General features: G+C 46.3%; 1 protein-coding gene across 1 annotated transcript in view; it reads right to left on the bottom strand.

Annotated features, from left to right (window-relative positions):
• The window catches only part of SLC6A11 (solute carrier family 6 member 11), a 115,231-nt gene extending 95,681 nt beyond the window's left edge, over nt 1-19,550 (bottom strand). The window contains exons 1-4 of the mRNA XM_063114267.1: nt 19,295-19,550; nt 15,603-15,737; nt 15,343-15,483; nt 11,978-12,068 (exon numbers count right to left, since the gene is read on the bottom strand). Coding sequence (XP_062970337.1) covers nt 11,978-12,068; nt 15,343-15,483; nt 15,603-15,737; nt 19,295-19,550 — 623 coding nt within the window. The remainder of the gene's footprint in view (nt 1-11,977; nt 12,069-15,342; nt 15,484-15,602; nt 15,738-19,294) is intronic.
• Nucleotides 19,551-20,233: the final 683 nt, after the last annotated feature.

The following is a 20,233-nucleotide window of genomic DNA, read 5'->3' as shown; positions in this document are numbered from 1 at the left end:
CCAATGAACTGTACACCTAAAAGGGGTAAATTTTATGGCATGTAAATTACACCTTAATAAGCTTATTTAAGAAGTTGTTAGAAAGTGTCCTCCACTAACGTTTTTGCTTTTCCAAAGCAATACAACATTGTGCAGAACACACTTTGAAACAAAGTGTTGGGCACTTTTGTATAGGTTGTTGTCTTGTTTTATACCCATGGTTCACAGGAAACTCAGGCTTCACATAGATATTCACCTTGCCCATGATCACAAAACTAGTGGGAAGCAGAGCCTGGCCTTGAGCCCTGGTCTCTGGACCCCTAGTTCAATGGCTGTTCTGCCCCCCATGGCTATAGGGTGAGACCCAGGGAACCAGGAGAGAGTGAGAAGAAGTGAGGAAAATGAGTCTAGCACTGGGGACTATTCCAAGCAGCAGGAACACAGGGAAAGGCCTCCAAACTTGTGCCTCATGGGAAGAAGTGGACAGAGGTTTTGCAGGTCAGGAGGCAGAGTGCCCAGGGGAAGGCTGAGAAACAGAGGGGCCGCTGCAGCTTTGGGAACAACGCAGCCCATTCCCACTTGCAGAATGTGGATGCCACACACAGAAAGGGCCTCACCAACCCCACAGCTGGGGTCCCAGGGCCCTCGATTCCTGCCCCTTCCTCCTCCTCCTCCTCATCAGGACTCGGGCAGCCCAGACTGCTGCCCAGGCCACAGCCACCCTCACGCATTTCCAGGATAAAGCAACTCCACACTAGCGAGCAACCAAAAGCTCAGGCTGAGCTGGACGCCTTTGCCCCCTTGGTCCCTCTGAGGTGTTCTGTATGAAGGCTGGCAGAGAGCCATGTTTGCCATAGATAGACGGTGGCCAGGAAAGACACAAGAATGACAGGAATAGCCCTGGAGAAGGACACTGTAGTGGGGAGCAGGGGTCTGCTCCCAGCTCAGGCGTATCCTGCCAGGGGACCTCAGGTGGTCACCTCTGTTCTTTGAATGTCACTTCCTCTAGCTGGCTCTAAAACAAAAGTGAGTGTGGAAGGGGTGTTGGGGTGGACGGATCGAGAGGAGCTAACATAGACCACTGACATCACACCATCTGCAGCTCACTTAATACCGCACCTCGACGTGTGTACCGTTACACCCGTTCCACCGACCAGGAAACTATCTGGAATGACTTGCCTAAGGTCCCCACTGGGAGGTGGGAGAGTCAGGTGGCTTCCTGATCTGGAGCTTCTTCCCCATCCTGGAAGTCTTCATCTGCAGGAAGCACAGGTGAGCAGGTGTGTGCGTGCATGAAAACCTGGAGAGTTTTATACACTTTCCCGTGGTTTTTTTTAAAAAAAATAACCTGGAATCAAGACGACACAGAACAATTTGGCAACAGCTACTCCTGAGTTATTCTGTTCCTGACCGTGAATTAAAGTCATTCATTCGTGAATGCTTGCAGCCACCAGATGCAGGACTGTAAGGCACACACCGGAGGCTAGCATCAATTTAAATCTTGTCATCACATCAGATTACACGGGACTGTTCTCACACTTGACACTTGGCTCAGCGGGAAACTGTGACATTCTTTTAAAAACAGGCCATTTCTTAAAGGAACCTCCTGAAACCCAGGGAAGACATAACCCAACAGGTTTTTGTTTGTTTGTTTTGCTTTGGCTGGACACAGGAGCCTTTTGTTAACCCATGCCACCCAGGTTTCCTCCTTCCTCCCTTCCTTCCTTTTCCCATCAAATATACTCCCATCTGCTGAAAAACTCTTTCTTCAAGAGCCTACCTAGGTCCACAGGGCTGGAGAGAGGAGGCACACTCCAGTCGGATTCTGCATCTGAGAAAACAGGCAGCCGACGGCATCTCAGATGCAGCAGAGGAGCGCAGAATGGCAGAGGCCGCAGGGAGCAGCGAGGCTGGGTGGCAACCCAGCTCAGGCTCGGGTTTCCATGAGAGGCACTTTGGACAAGTCCCTTAATCTCTTGCTGCCTCAGAAGCCCCTGTGTGAGATGAGGGTCCAGACAGTAGGCCACATCATTTATCCCCTGGGTGAGTGGACTGAATGAAGTAACGTGCTTAGAGGGTCATGTGCAGGGCCAGGGTACACAGTAGGTGCTTAGTAACTATATATGACTTCTTCTCCCCCACTACGCCCAATAACACGTAAAAGGAACCTCAGACAAAACTCTTCTGGTTGAGTAAATCACTGCTCCCCTTTATATACTGTAAGACATCCAATGTGAAAATACAAATATCCTCCTGGCTGATTTCACACACAAATAGTGTTGCTCTGATAATCAAGAATGCATAATATTAGTAGATTCACAGCTATTCCGTACTTACTAAGCCTAATTACTACCACCACCACCACTACTACTATATTTATTCCTATTTTGCAGACAAGGAAAGTGAGCTGCAGAGAGATTTAAGTAAGGAACCCAAGGCTAATCAGTGGAAGGAACAGGATTCAAATTCTTGCTGTCTGGCCCCAAAGCCCAGGTCTCCGGGTCCCCATACCACACCACAGTACTTTTAAATAGCATTTCGGGCCGAGCCGGTGGCGCACTCGGTAGAGTGCTGCGCTGGGAGCGCGGCGACGCTCCCGCCGCGGGTTCGGATCCTATATAGGAATGGCCGGTGCACTCACTGGCTGAGTGCCGGTCACGAAAAAAAAAAAAAAAAAAAAGCATTTCAACGACTAGACACACAAGCGGCACCTCCACCCCGGCTTTCAGTGTAGTGTTCAGACTGCATCATCATCAGAAGCATTAACTGGTCCTTCTCGGGGCAGGGGCTCTGAGCAAGGGGGTACCCCTGTTGCTGACGAGTGGGACAGACAGCTTCCTGCGTGGGCAACAGAGAGACTGTGGGTTCTCCCCAGGCCTCCACGCCTTTAACTTTTCACTGGCAGTGGAGAAGTGCTCTGCCCTGCTTGGTGAATGGGAGGCCACCAGGGTAGGTCTGCTGGGCACAAGGGAGCCAGAAAGCGGACTTTGGCAACAACCCCTTTCTATTTCAGCGGCTTGGAAACCGAAATCCTATTGTGTGTTGTTTTTTTCTCCTTTTACTTAAACGCACTTACACATTTTCTACCAAACAAAAGATATAGATCACCTTTGCATTAAGGACGTCAAGCCTCTGCTGGAGAACACACTTCTATGAAAGGAAACCAACGGAAGAAAGAAATAAAGTTCCTGAACCCAGAACTTTCATGCTTTGACAGCGCAAAAGGGAAAGTAAGACAAACGGCACTGAGAGTACATGGACATACAAGGAGGAAGAGCTCTGAGTTGTCAACAGTTACCTCTCAGAGGGTGGAGTTGGGAGGAATGTGTTTATGCTCTACATAATCTGATATATAAACATATCACATCTATATATCTACTGTGTTTTAATTGCTTACAACAACATTCACTATTTTTGCAATCAGTTAGACATTCAACAATTAGAATAAAAAGGTCACAACACCCTGTCTGAACAACAAAGTACCGATTTGGGTTTGCTACAGTGAATCTCCCGGGAGCTCTGCAGGCTGCCCAGGCACAGGACTCTGGTATATGTCCTCAATAGGACCTCCTCATGTTCTCCTTGATTGTAATCGGGGTCCCTAGCATTTCACAGATGGAGAGGAGCAAGCAGAATGACCCTCTCTCTGAGAGATGAGCTCCTCTGTCCAGGGGGCAGCACACTCAGGGAGGCAACGGACGGCAGGACTGCCAGGGGGCAGTGGGAGCCAAAAGGCTGGCTTTGGGCTTTAGGGACATGCACCGGGGCCGTCCCTCAGCACCTCCAAGATTACGTTTGGTTCATGGTAAAATGGAAAGTTTTCTTCTGTCCGCCTCACAGGGCTGATTTGATAATTAAATGAGCTAATTTTAACAAAAAAGATTTGATAAATAAACAGGTAAACACATAAAAATTAGCAAGATGAAACCAGGGTTGTAAATGGGAAGGATCATTATAATAAACAAGAACTTATTCAGTAACCCTGTGGCTCCTATTTTTTTTTTATTATAAAATAATCATGTTCCTAGTTTTAATTTTTTAAATTCAAGTACTACAAAAGAGCACAAAGAAAAAAGTAAAACTCTGTCTCCTTCTATCTCCTCACCCTTATCCCCAAGTCCCACTCCTGAGTGATCTGTTAACAGTTTCTTGTGTAGCCTTCCAGACACATTCTATGTGTAGAAAGGCATATACATATATTTTTATGCACATGGTACTATATACAACACCCTACACCTCTCCTTTTCTAATTACTTTGATCTTAGAAGTCTTGTCCACACCAACACATTTTCCACTTCATTCTTTTTAGCAGTTCTTGCATAACTCATCTAATTGGTACCATATTTAAGAACACTTTGCTCCTTTTTTCTTTTTCTTTTTTTTTTTAACTATCACAAATGGTGCTGCTGTAGACATGCTCAGGCTGTATATAACTAATGTGGTCATGCTGAAGAATAAATTTTCAAAAGTGGGATTTGGGTACAAAGCAGATGTGCAGCCCAAGTGCAGAGGGTTACTGTTAAATTGGCTCCTGCTGCTGTCTAAAAAATAGCCTTGAGAGCTCAGGCAGATTGGAGCCTCTCATCTGCCTCTATCAGGAAAAGCCCACCAAGAAAGTATGAGATTAAGCGACACCTTACAGCAGGTGGGTGGCTGCGGAGGTGTCAACAAATCAGAGGGACAGCTCTCTTGACTGCCTCAGTGCATGGCACAGCCAAGCGGAAAGAACCATCGTCCTTCCAAGACTGCTTCTGCCCCGACTTCCCCAACAGCTGTGGCACCACTACTGTATCCAGGGACATAACCTTTGAAGGCATCCCACAGGATGGTTTGAAATCCTCTGAAAGGCACCAAGGTCCCTTAAGCTGGGTTCCAGTCTCTCTGGCCACCTTTTTATTCCCCAAATACCTCAAACTCCCTCCTGCTGTTGGGTCACGACCCCCGCTGCTCCCTCAGCTTCAGACCTCATCCCGACATCCACATGGCTTGCTCACTCACTTCTCTCAAATTCCCTCACTTTCCCTGCTCAAATGCCACCTCCTCAGAGAGGCCCCCTGATCCCTGGACACTGCTATTCTCTTGCCCTGCTGGCTTTTTCTTCAGGACACTGATCTCAGCTTAATGTAGTACTAACTGCTTAGTTGGTTGTTTTGCTGTCAGCTCCACCAGGGTCAGTTTTGTTTTGTTCATGCTGCATCCCAGAACCTACAAAGACACGTGACGTACAGTAGGTGCTCAGTAATGCCCTGTAGTGGAACAGCTACTCTGGCCCCTGCCTACCTCCTCAGCAAAGTCCCCCTACCATTCCCAGGCTCCAGATGCAGTAGCATTGCAGGTAAAATCTACAAGTCCCAACGTATGGCTTCACATCTCTGTGCTCTGGACTTTGCTGTTCTGTCCACCTACTATGCTATTCGCTCACTCCATGGTCAACCACAAAACTGCTATTCATCCTTCAGAACCCAGCCTAAGCATCACCAACTTCATGAAGCCTTCCCCAAAGCCCAGGCATCCAGCTTTCCTCTTCTTAGTTGTGAGCAAGTAGCCTACAAACATATCTGTGGCCTTGTAAATCAAAAATTCTCTTTTTTCCCCCCACTTACCAGCTTTCCCCACCAGGATGTGTGTTTCCTCAGGGAGCAACAAGGTCCTCCTCATCTTTCTGGTTACTGATAAGGTGCGTAGCTCCTAGCAAGTACTAGTGTCAAAAGAAGAATCAAGTGAAGGAAAAGTACACTACAGAGTTCACCATGTCTACCACGGGGGCAAACAAGGCCTTGCTGATGAGCCTTCTCTAAAGACTGTTGAAAAGAATCCACAGTCTTTCAAAGATCTGGATAAAGTCTTCCTTGTAAAAATAGCTACCAGGTATTGAGTGCTCACCCTGTTAGCTGCTTTATAAGCATCTGCCCATTGGATGTTCTCGACGACCCGACGAGGTAGGTACATTCACCATCTGCCATCCCATTTTCAAAGGAGCAACAGGGGCTCGGAGATTAGGCTACATGCATTGCCCAGGGTCATGCACTAGGCAGTGTAGGAAGCAGTGACTCAGACTGGGCTCCAGAACTTGTCTGCTAAAATCTTCACTTTAGCCTCGTGCATAGTGATATGGTGGGGGTGGCGGTAGGGGCAGTAATCCAAACTGGCAGAATTAGATGGTGCCACATGGTGTTCAGTTTTGACTTAGGGAAGAGGTCTGGGGGTACTTCTGATCCAAAAGTAGGAGGCACAAAGGCTACTTCAGGCAAATAGTCTGACTGCACAGGGGCTGGGTGGGACATCATGCCTCCAGTAATGGGATCTAATTCATGCACCCCACTTACGACCCAAAGTTCTTAGAATGTGGTATCTCATTTAATCCTCACAGCAACCTGGAGAGGTTGGTAAGGCAGGCAACAGGGTTAATCCCCATTCCACAGATGGGAGAACCAACCACAAACATTCTGCTCACATGTTGCAGCCCTCCCAAAGAACTGTGCTGGGCTTGGAACAGGAGAAGTTTCATGTAATCCTCATCTCAGCCTTGCAGGTGGCTGCTATCATCATTTCCAATTTGTAGATGAGGACGCTGAACTCCAAGAGGTTAAGAAACATTCGTTCTTCCATTCATTTGCTCTTTCATTCACTCAACAAATAGTAATTTGCTGGCAAGACAATAATGAACGAAACAGACATAGTCCTTGCCAGCATGAAGTTTAAATTATAATGGATGAAGACAAAGAATACACAAGTAAATGAAGATAACAAGGATTTCAGATAAAACAAGAACTATGTAGACAATAAAACAGGCTGACAGGGTTGAGAGCAATCGGAGAGCTGATTCTGCTAGAAGGGTCAGGGAGGGCTGCCAAAAGGACATCTGAATTACGACTCAGTGATAGGGGGGAGCCAGTCACACAAAAAGTGCTGAAAAGATCTGGTGAGGAATATTCTAGGCAAAAGCCATGAAACTGACCACGGGACAAACCCAGTACATCTGAAGGACAGACAGGAGGCCCGTGTGGAGGAGGACAATGGACAGAGGGGAAGATGAGTCTGAGAGGGAGGCAGGGAATGTCCCAGTCCCACAGGAAGAACCAGGTCTTATCCAGCTCCTCTGACACTAAATTCCATGTCCCCCCCAAAACAACTAAAATGTTCATAAAAACAAAAAACAAAACAGCTCCAGTGCAGATAAGTCAGAAAGACAGGACCTCATCCTTCTGAATAAAGAAATAAGACAGAATACCCTTCGAGATTCATTCAGGCCCAATATGCAATAGGTGCTCAACACGTCTGTTGAATGCTCACCATGCAAAAGCGATTTCTGTTGGATACATCACAAGCACGGAGGTCCTCGCAAAACTCTGGACGAATGGGAGACGGGGACTCAGAAAGAGAAGAGAAAACAAATCAAAGTCTACCTGATGCCACCACACTGGTTACACACTTAATAGCACTCAATACCACCAGAAGATACAGGCTCAAAATTTAGAACTGCAGACATATTTAGATAAACGCACGGATGCCAAATGCATAATGAGTTACTAAGGGTAACCAGGATGGCCTAATTTTGAAATCTCACAGTAGGAAGACAAGCTTCCCCATCCCCATAGGCCCCATAAGCAGAGTCAGAATCCATGATCGACCCAGCGCCTGAGCTTTTTTCTCATTGTCTAAGCCAGTAATTTCAAATTATACCCTGAAAAGGAAAATGAAACTTCAAGATGGGGGGCAGTCAGGTGCCCATGGCCAAGGCAAAGCCATGGCCCACTGCTGAGCAGAAGATCGGCACCTTGTAACTGATTTTATGGTAACCTATGGTCTCATCTCACCTCTGCTTCTAAAGGCTAGAACCTCATCTTCCACCTCTGCTTCCCCCAAATATGCACAGTGTTTATCTTATATGCACCAGGAGCCCAGACGTCTGGTGAATGAATGAACTAGCAGACAGCAGGCAGTCTACTTTGACAAGCAACGTGGCTCTGGAGTGGAATGACATCCCTGGAGTTGGAGGTAGCATGAAAAGGACAACAGGGGGACAATGAAGATGTGAAGAGAAGTGGGCATCGTGAACCAGCCACACAAGGAAACAGCAAAGAGAATGGTGAAGAAATGTTTTTGAGGGATCCCGATCCAGTACTTGAAGGGCTGTCACATGGAAAAGGAATGAGGTATGTTCTATAGAAAGCCCCAGCAGCCACCTTCCAGCTGAATTTAAGAAAGAACTTCTTCCTAGCAAAGTGTTTCCCAGACTGTGTTTAGTGAAATGCTAACATTCAGTGAACAGGGTGCTCTTGGGGTTGGAGAAAAATGATTCCAATTTATCCCATAACATAATAAGTTTGGGCATTTAGGTTAATCAAAGGTAAATGGATGTTATCGCTGAAGGACATAGCTTTCAGTCCTCCTCAAACTTACATGGCTCAACGGCTTTTCATATGCTATGAACATCTCACACAATCACCATATTCCAAGCTCAACTCTGGGGAGGAGATGAATTAGAGCATCTAACAAAAGCATCTTATGAAGGGGTGAGTGCCACACCAGCATCTGAGTACTTTTAGAACACAGAATTCAACAGTGCATGGATGATACAGGTACATATGCAATCTGAGTAGAAAACTAGAACCATGGGCTCGTCCTCCCGTGGACTTCCACCTTGATGGGCCAAGGAGCTGACAAAAAGGTCCTTACACATGAGAAGGCAGACAAGTTGTGCCTTCCTGCCAGTTGGCGTCCAAACGAATGGGTGATATGGATATTGCAAAGGGATCCTGGAATTAATCAATGCTGTTGGGGATGGAGGGGTGGGAAGCTTAATGACTGCATGAGTTCTTGCCGGAGCCCACACTGACTCTTCTCGTAGAGCATTTTCTAGAACATATTGCCTGCCTGCCTTCTTTCCTCATCCATCTACCCTATAAATACTCATTGAGGGTCTTCAATAGCCTGGCAGGGGTGAGTAAAACCAGAGTGCTGCTTCATGACTGTCCATTGGGCAATACATACAATGAACAAACACATTACACAAGTAATGATTTAATTAAGGTTTTCCATATATGTTACAAAGGAAATGAATGGTGCAAAACAACAGTAACCTATACAGAGACCTTGCCCACCCCAGAGTTTCATGATGGGTTCTTTAACGGAGCACAGAGATCATGTTTTGCAGATCCTCAAATGTACAGGTCCAAAGTGTGCAGGTCTCTGTGACATTCCTCCAATGGGGTTGAGAAAGACCACACAGGTCTACCCAGCACAGAAGCCTCCTCTCTAGCACATATCTTATGGATGTTCTATTTGAGACTATGATTCATAGGTCTGGGATAGGTAATCAGGTGATTCGAATGCTGCTGTTCTGCAGACCACATTTAAGTAGCGCTACTCTGTAAGACATCTTAAAAGACTTAAATAAATGGAGAGCTAGCTATACCATGTTCATGGACAGAGAGGCTCAATCATAAAGATGTTAATTTTCCTCAAATTCAAGTTAACCTATATGTTCAATAGACGTCTAATCAAAATGCCCACAGAGCTGTTTTTTTCTTTATTGTTGTTGTTGCTGTTGTTGCCGTCTAATCTAATAAGCAGACTCTCAAAATCATTTGGAAGACTAAAATGATGTTAGAAAGAACAAACTGAGGGGTTTCCTTAATAGCTTAATACTTAGAATAAAACTATAGGGGTTGTATTGACATAGAGAGGTAAAGAGACCAACAGAACAGAACAGAGAGCCAAAAAACAGAACTGTGCTTTTAGGAAAACTACATATAGAAGATGGCATTATAATCAGTTGGGAAAAGATGAATGACCAGTAAGTACTGCTAGGGGAATTGTTTATATAAAAAAATAAAACTGAATTTCTATTTTATACCATACAAAAAATAAAATAAAGCTCTAGATAGATTATACTCCTAAATGTGAAAAAACAAAACTTAAAAACTTTTAGATGAAAATATGGAAAATTTTTACTACTTTTAGGTAGGGAAATATATATTAAATAAGATACCAAGTATGCAAACCAAAAAGAAAAGACTGACAAATCTGACTGTCATAAAATTGAAACTGCTGTATGCCATAAATAAATAAGAAAAGTCACAAATTGGGGAAAGATATTTACAGCCCAGATAACATCTACAATGTATTAAGAATTCCTGTCTACAAGACAATTCAAATAGAAAAGGATATGAACCTGAAGTCCACAGATGAGAACATCAAATAGTAAGAAAATATGAAAAGGTACTCAACCTCACAAGTAATTAGAGAAATGAAAATTTTAGAACAGTGAGATGCCATTTCATAGCCATCACACAGGCTAAACAAACACTGACCAGATCAAGTGCTGTCTAGAATGTGGAGCAGTAGAAATTCTCACATAATCTTGTTTGGAGTACAAATTAGATCAATCCCTTCAGAGACCAATTTTGCATTATGTGATAAAACTGACCAATTTCATTCTCAGGTATATACCCTAGAAACCTTCACTCATGCAGTCGAGGAAGCACGGCCAAGACATTCACTTGGTGTGCTTCATAATAGTGAGAAGCTATATTATTATTAACAGTCTAAATGCCTGTCAAGAGGACCTGGATATATACAATGTAGGCTATTCATGCAATGAAATACTCTATAGCAGGGGGAAAAAATGAAAGAACCAGAGCTACAGGTATCAATGTGTACATCAATCGCTCAAAACGAATACTGAGCAAAGAAACAAAGTTTTTATAAAAAATGTAAGTAATGGGTACCATTAATATAAAATTCTAAGATATGCAAGACAGCTCATACAAGGGTACTTCAGAAAGTTCACAGAAAAACAGAATTGAAAGATAATACAAATCTTTCCATGAACTTTTTGAAGTACCCTTATACTACTATTTGGGGCATATACAAATGTAGAACAAATATGAAGATGTGCATGAGAATGATAAATCTAAATTCAGCATAATGACCTCCAGAGAGGGAAGGAGAAGAATGGTATCTGGGAAAAGAATAAAGATCACTCATAAAACGACAGCTCCACCCCATCCCCCACCCCCAACTCTACTATTAAAAAGCATCAGGGTAGGAGAGGCTTCTTCAGCAAATCCAGGCCTTTCTAGATTGAAAAGCCTCAGAAAGCATTTAGTACAGCCGTCACGCCATACTGGAAACCTTTCTTTAATTCTTGGGATCTTCCTATCTCTACTACAGAAGCTCCAGAGTCAGGGCCACTATGTATGATTATACAGCATGTGCACTACATGATCCAGGAACATACATTTCACAACGTATGATGCCCCCTTGGGTTGTTCAGTGTGCAACTTCCACAACCACATGCAATAGCCCTGTAAGGGTCACAGATCCTTTGGAATTCTGATAAAACTATACCCATCTCCGGGAAAATGCCCATTCAAACAATTACTGTCTACAATTTCAGTGGATTCAGACACACCCCAGACAATGATCAGCAGTCTTACGCTAGTCAAACACCTCCAGGGAAGAGTGCTCACAACCTTTTGAAGTCCTTTCAGACAATGCTGTGAGACTAAGTTCTTCCCTAAGCACATTTGAAACTTGTCCCTTTTTACGCTCCGTCCATTAAAGTTGATCTACTTCCTTTCCACATGTCACTTCAGCTACTGGAAGAAAGCTAACCTGTCCCCCCAGAGACTTCAGCTTTCCAGGCTAAATATACTGACTTAGCTTATTGCAAACACTCTATAACTTCTCTTTTGTTCAAAATGAATTTTTAAACTGTCCATCCTTTTACCAAGCACTTCCTGTCCTCATAAACAACTAGGCATGCTGACGTGTTATCAAAGAACAAGAAAGCATTTCTCTCGGTTGCCCCTTTGGGAAACCCCCTGAAGATCTCCATTCTTGCTTCCAAAGCAGTCAGATGCCCACAGAAGCCAGGAAGTGCCAGGCTGGAGGAAGAGTCAGGCTTTTTCCAGGGACAGGGCAAGGCCAACTGAGCAGAACCAGGACATAGCCCCCACAGGCCAAGGGACATAAGGTCTCAGGCACTTACTCCCAAAACTCCATGACGGGGGAGGTGGCGTTCTGCAGGGCCACATGGCTGTAGTTGCTCACATTCAGTTTCTGGAACTCCACACAATTCTCTACAGTGGAAACAAGACAAGAAACACGAGAAAATTAAGCTTCATGAGAGCTGAGCCTTGGAAAACATTCACAGCAACGGTGCAAGCAGGCAGTTTTACCTAGACACTCCAGGTAAACAAGCCTCAGAGAACACGGTGGGGAGGGGGGGATCAACTTTACAAACAGTTAAAGAGAGAGGCTTGCTCTCATTAGAACAGGAAGAAAGGTTTTCAGGGCAGGGGGCCTTCTCTCTCCCATTCCCACTGAATATGCCCTATCAAACTCCTTCCTCCAGCCTCGTTCCCAAATATTTTCTTTTTTCCTCTTCCCTTCCTAAGGCCTGACCATGGCATTTATCTGACCTGCTCAGTGGCCCCAGTTGGAGCAGAGGAACTAAAGGAATGGTTCAGCTGTGGTGTTCCAAGGAAAGTAATGCAGTTGAGACTCAGTTTTCCTCTATATAAAATGGGACAGCTGCTTCATAAAGGCCTGATGATTGGATGAACTGGCATGGGCCCACAGGTGTAAAGAATCTCTGGTTTCTTCGTCAGTCCCTCACTCAATCCAATCAATCAGAAAGGATTACTGAATGCCTTTTCTCCTTTCATGAAACTTAATGATTAAGGGAGATTTGATTCTCAAGTAAAAATACCTGAGTGTTCATCCCTCAAGGCCCAGAGCAACCGATTAACCCCTCTCCAGGAAGCCTTCCTCGATCTCCCTCCCTTGAATTCTAAATTAGAATTCAAAGGTCCTCCAAGGAATCACCTTTTCCAACTCCCTTTATTCTGAAGAGGAAGAATCTAAAGTTCAGAAATAGTCAAGGGACCCCTACTTGCACCCTCTCCCTCCTCTATGAAGACACCAGACAGGTAGGGACAGAACTGAGAATAAGCTCCAGCCAGGGATCCATCTCCCTGCCATGGTTATTGCCCAGCACTGTACACCTCCAGGGGACCTGTGCCCCTCTGTTTGCAAAGCTGTCTGGGCCACCAGACCAAGAGCTCCCCCAGGGTATGACCTCCTGCATCCACTCCCCTCAGAGCCCCCTGCACCTGGCACAGCGGCCAGCAGGAGCCAGTGCCCGGCTTCTCTGGGCAGTTCTTTCTTTTCGCATGTGTATGAACCATCCAAACTATACCCGTGATCTCCGGGGGCAGGAACTACCTCCTGCGTGTGATGTTTTGCACATGGCAAGTGCTCATGTGCCTTTAGAGAAAGAGGTTTGCAGTCCAGTGGGGAAAAGTCCCCAATAGTCTGCCTCCTTCCCGCTCCTCTTGGCAAGTGCTAAATCTATTCTGAGAGGAGGTGGTCTGTGGGTCTGCAGTCAGTCTTAAGGGGAGCCTAGAAATCTGAAATGACAGGCAAAACATCTGAATGTGTCCTTGTGCCTTTTTTAGGGGGGGAGAGAGGAACTCTTAGTTTTTATCAGATTGTCTTAAATAGCATTTCTCAAATTTTCTTCCTAGAGCAAAAAAATTTCTCAGACACCCAAGATTAACAATTTTTATAAAAATGAGACTTAATCATGTATGAATAAACAATGAGCTATAAAGTCTTTGTGATTATAGTATTCATACAACTACAAAATCAAAAATAAACTTACAAATTAAGTACCAACTAAACTAAGGAACCAACACAATTCAAAATGATAATGAAATGGATGTGTAGGATAATGCCATTTGGCGAAATTACATTGCTTTCCCAACAGAAAAATGGAATTGACAGGCAGAAGGTGAGGTTCACTTGCCTGTTCAGCAGAGTTCACTTGGCCTGTTCTTCCACGGACTATTTGAGACTCAGTTCTACCATCATTTTCCTCTGGTCTCACTTTGGCACAACCCTCCTTCCTACAGTTTTTTATGTTTTCATCTGAGTACACGTAGTCCCAACACACCATTTATGAGCTAACCCTCTCTGCTCTCTTTCCCTTGGCCACCATTATTCTATCTGACATGAAAGCACCTTAAATTGTAAACATGCCCATTGTCAGACACTGGACTCTCCTGACTCTACTCAGTTATAAGGCGGTTGTGCCAGAACATGTGCATATTTTTAGAGTATCCTCAAAACACATTCACAAAATTAAATTATCATAGAGGACTCACACCTCCAAGAATATGTCCCTGAATTTTAGTTTGATAAAAACTTTATGAAGTTTCAGGGCCCTAAAGAGAGATGGCAAGATCTCCACAAAATGCAGGGCTAGAAGCTAGATCACAGCACTTTCTAGGTCTAACACCTGCTAGTCCTTCTACTAGTGACCAACATCCTACCCAGTCTTATTATTTCTCAGCCTTCAGGATGACAGGCCACTTCCAGACACAACCTAACCACAGGTTATAAGGCCGATTGTGACTAAGTTAAAGTTCTGTGACAATTCCAGGCAGCAGCTAGCCGCCTGAAGCACTACGGAGAAGGGTCCTGAGGCCAAGACCAGGCTCAAAGGGAAAGGGTGCTACAATCAATTAGTAATGTCTGCTGTAGGCACGGTCATCTCAGAAAGAAGATTGACAGGTGTTTGCCTTCTTCCCTGGATTGTAAAACCCAGTCCTGATAGGATGACAAATTGAAAAATAAACAGTGTATCAGAGTCAAAAGTAATCTAAAAACTTATCCACCAGGAGCTGGGATGGGGATGGGGGATGAATTCAAATGTCTAGCTAGATTAAACAGGTAAAGTCAATGAACAAAGTGACCTGCATGGGGACTTTGGCATCCCCGGGATAGGTGTATCATTCAAAGGCAACAGCTGCTTCTCAGCTGCAATCACTGCTGTCAAGCAGGAAAGTGGATGTGATGTTTCCAGATCTTTTAAGTTTTCAAGAGAAGATGCAAATCTGGATTTTCACGTGAAGTCTTCTCATTTTAAAATTTTGGCAGCCAAATACAGTTTTTAAATTTGCTGTTTATTGGTTTGAATCCTGACTGACCTAAAGACCCTCTGTCTGCAGCCCTTGATTTAGTCTAACCCCTTTGTTTAACAGAAAAAATCTGACTCAGAGAGGCAAAGCTGGAATTGGAACCCTGGACCCCTGAATCTCAGTCTAGTGCTTCTTTCTCATACTAACCACGACATTCCCTGGGCCAATGCTAAGCTCAGGCTTCAGGGCTGCAACTCACAGAACATCTCAGACCCAGTGTCGAACTGACCCCCAGTTTCCATGGAGCCACTCCAGAAAACTGGACTCGTGATGAGAGACCACAGGCCAGGACTGGTCTTGAGGACAGGACATACCCCCAATCCCAGGTCCCCCAGCAGGACAGCAGAGAGACCTTCCCTGGGGGCCATACCTGTGTTCCACTCATGCCCACAGGTGGCCCAAGGGAGCTCAGTGGTGAAGCAGTTGCTCAGGTAGAAAATGGCCCATGCCAGGATGATGATGTAGTAGACATTTAGATGGGCCTCAATCACCTGTGTTGCGTAGCCAATACCTGCAAGGACGAAGGAAAGAGAACAATTTGACTCTATCTTTTCAAAACAGTCTTGAGCTACTCTTTCAGCTTGACATTACCTGGGCAAAATTTTATTTTCTCGTTAGCTCAACACGTACCTTCAAATAAAGGACAAACTTTCCTCCAACACGTAATGCCACCCTCACTTGTGAACTGCCCCAGGGCTGTTTCCAGGAAAAAAACAGGAATTCCACAGCAAATAAAAAACACCACGTAGGGAATCAGGAATGCCCCTGCAAGGATGCAAAGGAATGAGATTAAAAGTGCTCCTACCACTTCGTGTACAGCACAAGAAATCTTTAATAAGCGCCTACTACAGGTGTCGGGAAAATATAGGAAAATAGTCAGGGCCCCTCAGATGTTCAGAATCTTGCGAGTATTTGATGTAAATACGCACATGTGCCCAGTTGCTCCTTGGTTATTGTCTAATGGAATTGCACATGTGCACCCAGGTGTCCCGGGTTATGGACTTAAGTACAAAGGATGAGTGGCTCTGATCCACGGTGCCCCCCTGGGGGGGGGGTGCATGGAGAGGCCGCTACTGCTGCTGGAGGCTGTTGCTACAAGCTGTTGCTGCCAGTGTCCCCAGGACCCTCCGAGAGGCCGCAACCACTGCTGCTGCCATTGCTGAGGATTGAGCTCACGTCATCTGCCAATGGCTCCTGGGATCTATCCCAATTACCTACCATGGACCTGCGTGTGAGGGGTCTGGTGACCCAGCCTGGCATGTGAAGGGTCTGGTGACCTAGCCTGGCTTGTGAGGGTTCTGGTGACCAAGTCTGTATAATGAGTTTGAAAGGTCTGAGCCCTAGCCCTGATGATACAAATGGAAACTTAGTATAACTAAAACAAGGAAACATTTTGGCTTTAGTTATGATTTGCCTTACTTTACAACTGGTGTAGTTGCGTAGCTTTACAACAGGTAAGACATAGTGTTCTCTGAGCCTGAGTTCAAGTTCCTGTTATGAGGACCAGAGTCAGAAAACGTGGCCCTGGGTTTATGCTCTCTTTCACCTGCTACCTCATGTCTCCAAGCCTCAACTTCTTCATCTGTAAAATGGGGCTTCAGTACATAATATCCATACCACTAATCTCACAAAATCGTTGTGCAGCTAAGATGAAAATGTAAAAGCAGTGTTTTATTTGCTTAATTCTTTTATTGACATATTTCATTCTCCAGCACAGGTCAAACCCATTCCCTCTCTGAAGGCTGCACCTTTCATTTTCATTCTAAAGTAACCTCAGTGGGCCAAGTGAGGGGCCCTCCCTCTTATTTACTTCAGTAGTGACCTGTAAAAAAACTCTTTTTCATAAAGAAAAGCATTTTCAGGGAATTATACAATGAGCAATATCAGGCTTCAAAGAGTTAAGCACCCCTACACACGAGGTCCAGGTACAGAGCTGAGGTGTAAGGAGTTTGCAGCAAGAATCTATCTAGCAAGGCTGGCTTTGAATCAGTCTGGGAAAAGACTACCCCAAGCTTTAGTGTTTCTGTCTTGAAACACAATACTCATGGGCCTTTCTGTGAAACAAATCAAAAAAACTGAGGTGAACATGAGCAATCACAATCCGAAGGGGATTCTTCCAAATCCCTTGTTCTCTCTCCTGTCTAATAACAAAGCATGAAAACACATGCTATTCCCACCATCTGATCTCACAAATGAAGGCTTTAACTGAAATTGCTTTTTGCTAAATGAAGTCTCTTTAACCACAAGGATTAATAGCAACAATTTTGATCAATCCTGATAGCAGAGCCATATCTACCAGGTTTTGAAAGTGTCTTTGCTTTTCTGGCCAACCAACTAATTTAAAGCTTCACATTGGGAAAGAAATACTTTAAACTGTTACTGGGATCTAAGAGTAGAGCCATGTAGATATTTTTCAAAAGGTGAACAGTTGATAAGCAGATACCAAAACTGTAGAAGGCAAAAAGAGAGTCAAAGCGCATAAAGAGGATCTGTTTATTGAATCTAAATCTAAGAGATTAAAACAAACTGCAGCAGGTTCCTAAACATGTTGTAATTTATCTGTGAACCTTCTAAAACCTAACTGATGACACTCTCTGAAAGCCTTCTGGCCCATGTATTCACAAAGCTAGTAATCCTTAAGATAACTAACTCAAACCAGGATACCTACCTGATCAGCGAAGATTCTCGGCAAATTAGAGTAAGAAATAAAAATGACTCATTTTTAAACTTCACTTACCAAAACCTTTTTTTTTTTTTTAATCTGTGGCAGAATTTGTAATTAACCCAATTTACCCTGTTTTCTGCTTTTATAAATGCTTTTTGTTTTGGCATAACAATTTCCTATATGAAAAAAGATGGTAAAACAATTTTTGCCTAAGGACTACTTTAAAGGGTTCTCACAGGTTTCCAAGTGGACATTACAGCTTACAAAGGCTGACTCTGCAAAAAAGAGGCAGGATTCACAGCTGAGGGCTCAGGGCATGGTGGGGTCTCCAAGTCCACTCCCTCTCTCCCCCTTGCCAAGCCACCAACACCAGTGGCCACTTCATTACCAGTGCAGAGCAGGCCTGTGGCAGCCTGTGTCTTCAGGATGAATGTCTCCAAAGAAAGGGCCTGGGCCAAGCAGTACCCTTCCCGTCTCCCTGCAGCTGCTCGCACAGGAAGTCTTGCTCTGCACAGCCTAACAGTGTGGTTCCTGCCAGCCAACTTCTGAGCCACCTTCTGTGGGGTTTGGGAATTTGCTGGAGGGGCAGGGGCCAGCAAAGAGCAGGGGGAATACATAGACACCGGTATTTTTCCTCGAGAAATTGTTCCATTGTAGAAGGTTTTACAAGATCCCTTGCCATGGACCTACTAGGCTGTCCTGCTGATACATCTTGAAGTCTGAAGCCCCTTCTCTGAGCTGGGAGAAGTGTGGATTCACTTCCGGTTTTCTCCCCAATTGACTTTGAGATATTTTCACTAGAAATGACTGTCATCACCTTCATTTCCCTGTCCCCTTCCACAACCTCTAAGCATCTCATAAGCATTAAGTCAGTGTTGTTGCTATTTGCTGTGGGTGACTCTGAGACTCGTAAAAGAAATTGCTTGGTGCCAATTCTTCCAACAGAGAGGCCCAAAATATTAGCCCGTAGAAAAGGCCTTAAGAGCAAATGAAAGACTCGGCTGGAAGGCAAACAGCAGTGCTTCGCCTAAAAGTTCTCCCTGTTGTTAGTCCAAATCCCAGCTTAGAACAGGCCTTTGGTGTCAGAATCCCACCTTTATCACTGGTTAAGTGAGTGACTTCTCTGATCCTTAGTTTCCCCATCTGCACAATGGGTATACCACTCCTACAAAGGTGACTGTGAGGATGATATACAAAGCTTAGCACCGTGCCTGGCATTATCAGTACTTGCTCAAAACCGGAGACAACTCACATAATTATCACGACTCCCTTTCCCTCGGGCCGTTTCCAGTTAGGAAAGCAGAGGCTCAGAAGGGCTGTCTCCTGCCCAAGACACCAGCGCCCGTACCAAAAAGCAAGGGCTCCTGGTCCCGGTCCTCATGCTGGTGACAGAACCCTCCTGGCGGGCAAGTCCCCAGTGCGCGCGGCAGGTGGCACACTCAGGTGTGAAGCAGCGCGTGCCCATGCACATTGGAACAGGTGGGCCATGCCCAGGGATGAGCTCATGCGCCGGGTGGCCTGGGACGGAGGTTTGCCGCAAGGGTCCCGCTTCACGCAGGCGCGGGAGGGGGTCTCGCGCTCTCCCCTTGCTCTCCGCCCCCACTGAGCCGGCGGGCGACGCCACCAGCCTGTTCTCCCCCCGTCGGTGCCGCCTCACCTCCTCCGTTCTTGTAGCACAGGTAGGGGAAGCGCCACACGTTGCCCAGCCCGATGATCTCCCCGGCCACGCTCAGCACAAACTCCACCTTGTTGTTCCAGTGGCCGCGCTCGTGGACCGCCTTGTCGCGCTTGTCGCGCGGGTCGCGCGCGGGCGCCGCGCCCCCGCTGCCCCCGCCACCACCCGGCGCCTCGGACTCCCGCGCCTCCTCGGCAGCCTTCCCATTGCCCAGGGGCAGCGCCTTCTCCGCCGTCATGGCCGCGCTGGCTGCCTGTCGCGCCGGCCCGGCTCTGCGCCGCCGCCCCGGGCGGGCTGGCTTTTCAGGAGGCGCGAGCGGGCGGGAGGGGGAGGCAGGGGGTGGAGCTGAGGGACCGGGCCCGGCTAGCGCAGAGACCGGGACAGGGACGCGGCGCGGCGGCCCGGCCCGCGGGGCGCCCACGCCGCCCCGGCCCGGCCGGGCCCGGGGGCCTGCGAGCACCTTGCGCGCGCCGAGCACCTTGCGCGCGCCGAGCACCTTGCGCGCGCCGAGCACCTTGCGCGCGCCGAGCACCTTGCGCGCGCCGAGCACCTTGCGCGCGCCGAGCACCTTGCGCGCGCCGAGCACCTTGCGCGCGCCGAGCACCTTGCGCGCGCCGGCTCCCGTCCTTCCTGCAGGCCTACTCACTGGCCTTTTAGGACAAGGTGGAAGCGCCCGTTCAGGCCTAGGAGGGCTTCAGACCCCAAGCCCTGAAGTTCCACTACTCTGTAACCTTCAAGCACTTGGGCCTCGGTTTCCCAACTCTAGTAAGAGAGAGGAGTGAGCTCCAGACCAGGCTTCTCCAACTTTACCGTGCACACCAAGTGCCTGTTAAACTGCAGATCCTGGTCCAGTAGATCGGGTCGGTCTGGATAGTCTGCGTTTCTAACAAGCTCCCAGGTGATCCTGGTACTGCTGGTCCA

The sequence above is a fragment of the Cynocephalus volans genome, chromosome 11, assembly GCF_027409185.1.
Source record: "Cynocephalus volans isolate mCynVol1 chromosome 11, mCynVol1.pri, whole genome shotgun sequence".
Taxonomy (NCBI): domain Eukaryota; kingdom Metazoa; phylum Chordata; class Mammalia; order Dermoptera; family Cynocephalidae; genus Cynocephalus; species Cynocephalus volans.
The sequence above is the reverse complement of the archived record's forward strand: the minus strand, read 5'-3'. Positions and strand labels throughout refer to the sequence as shown.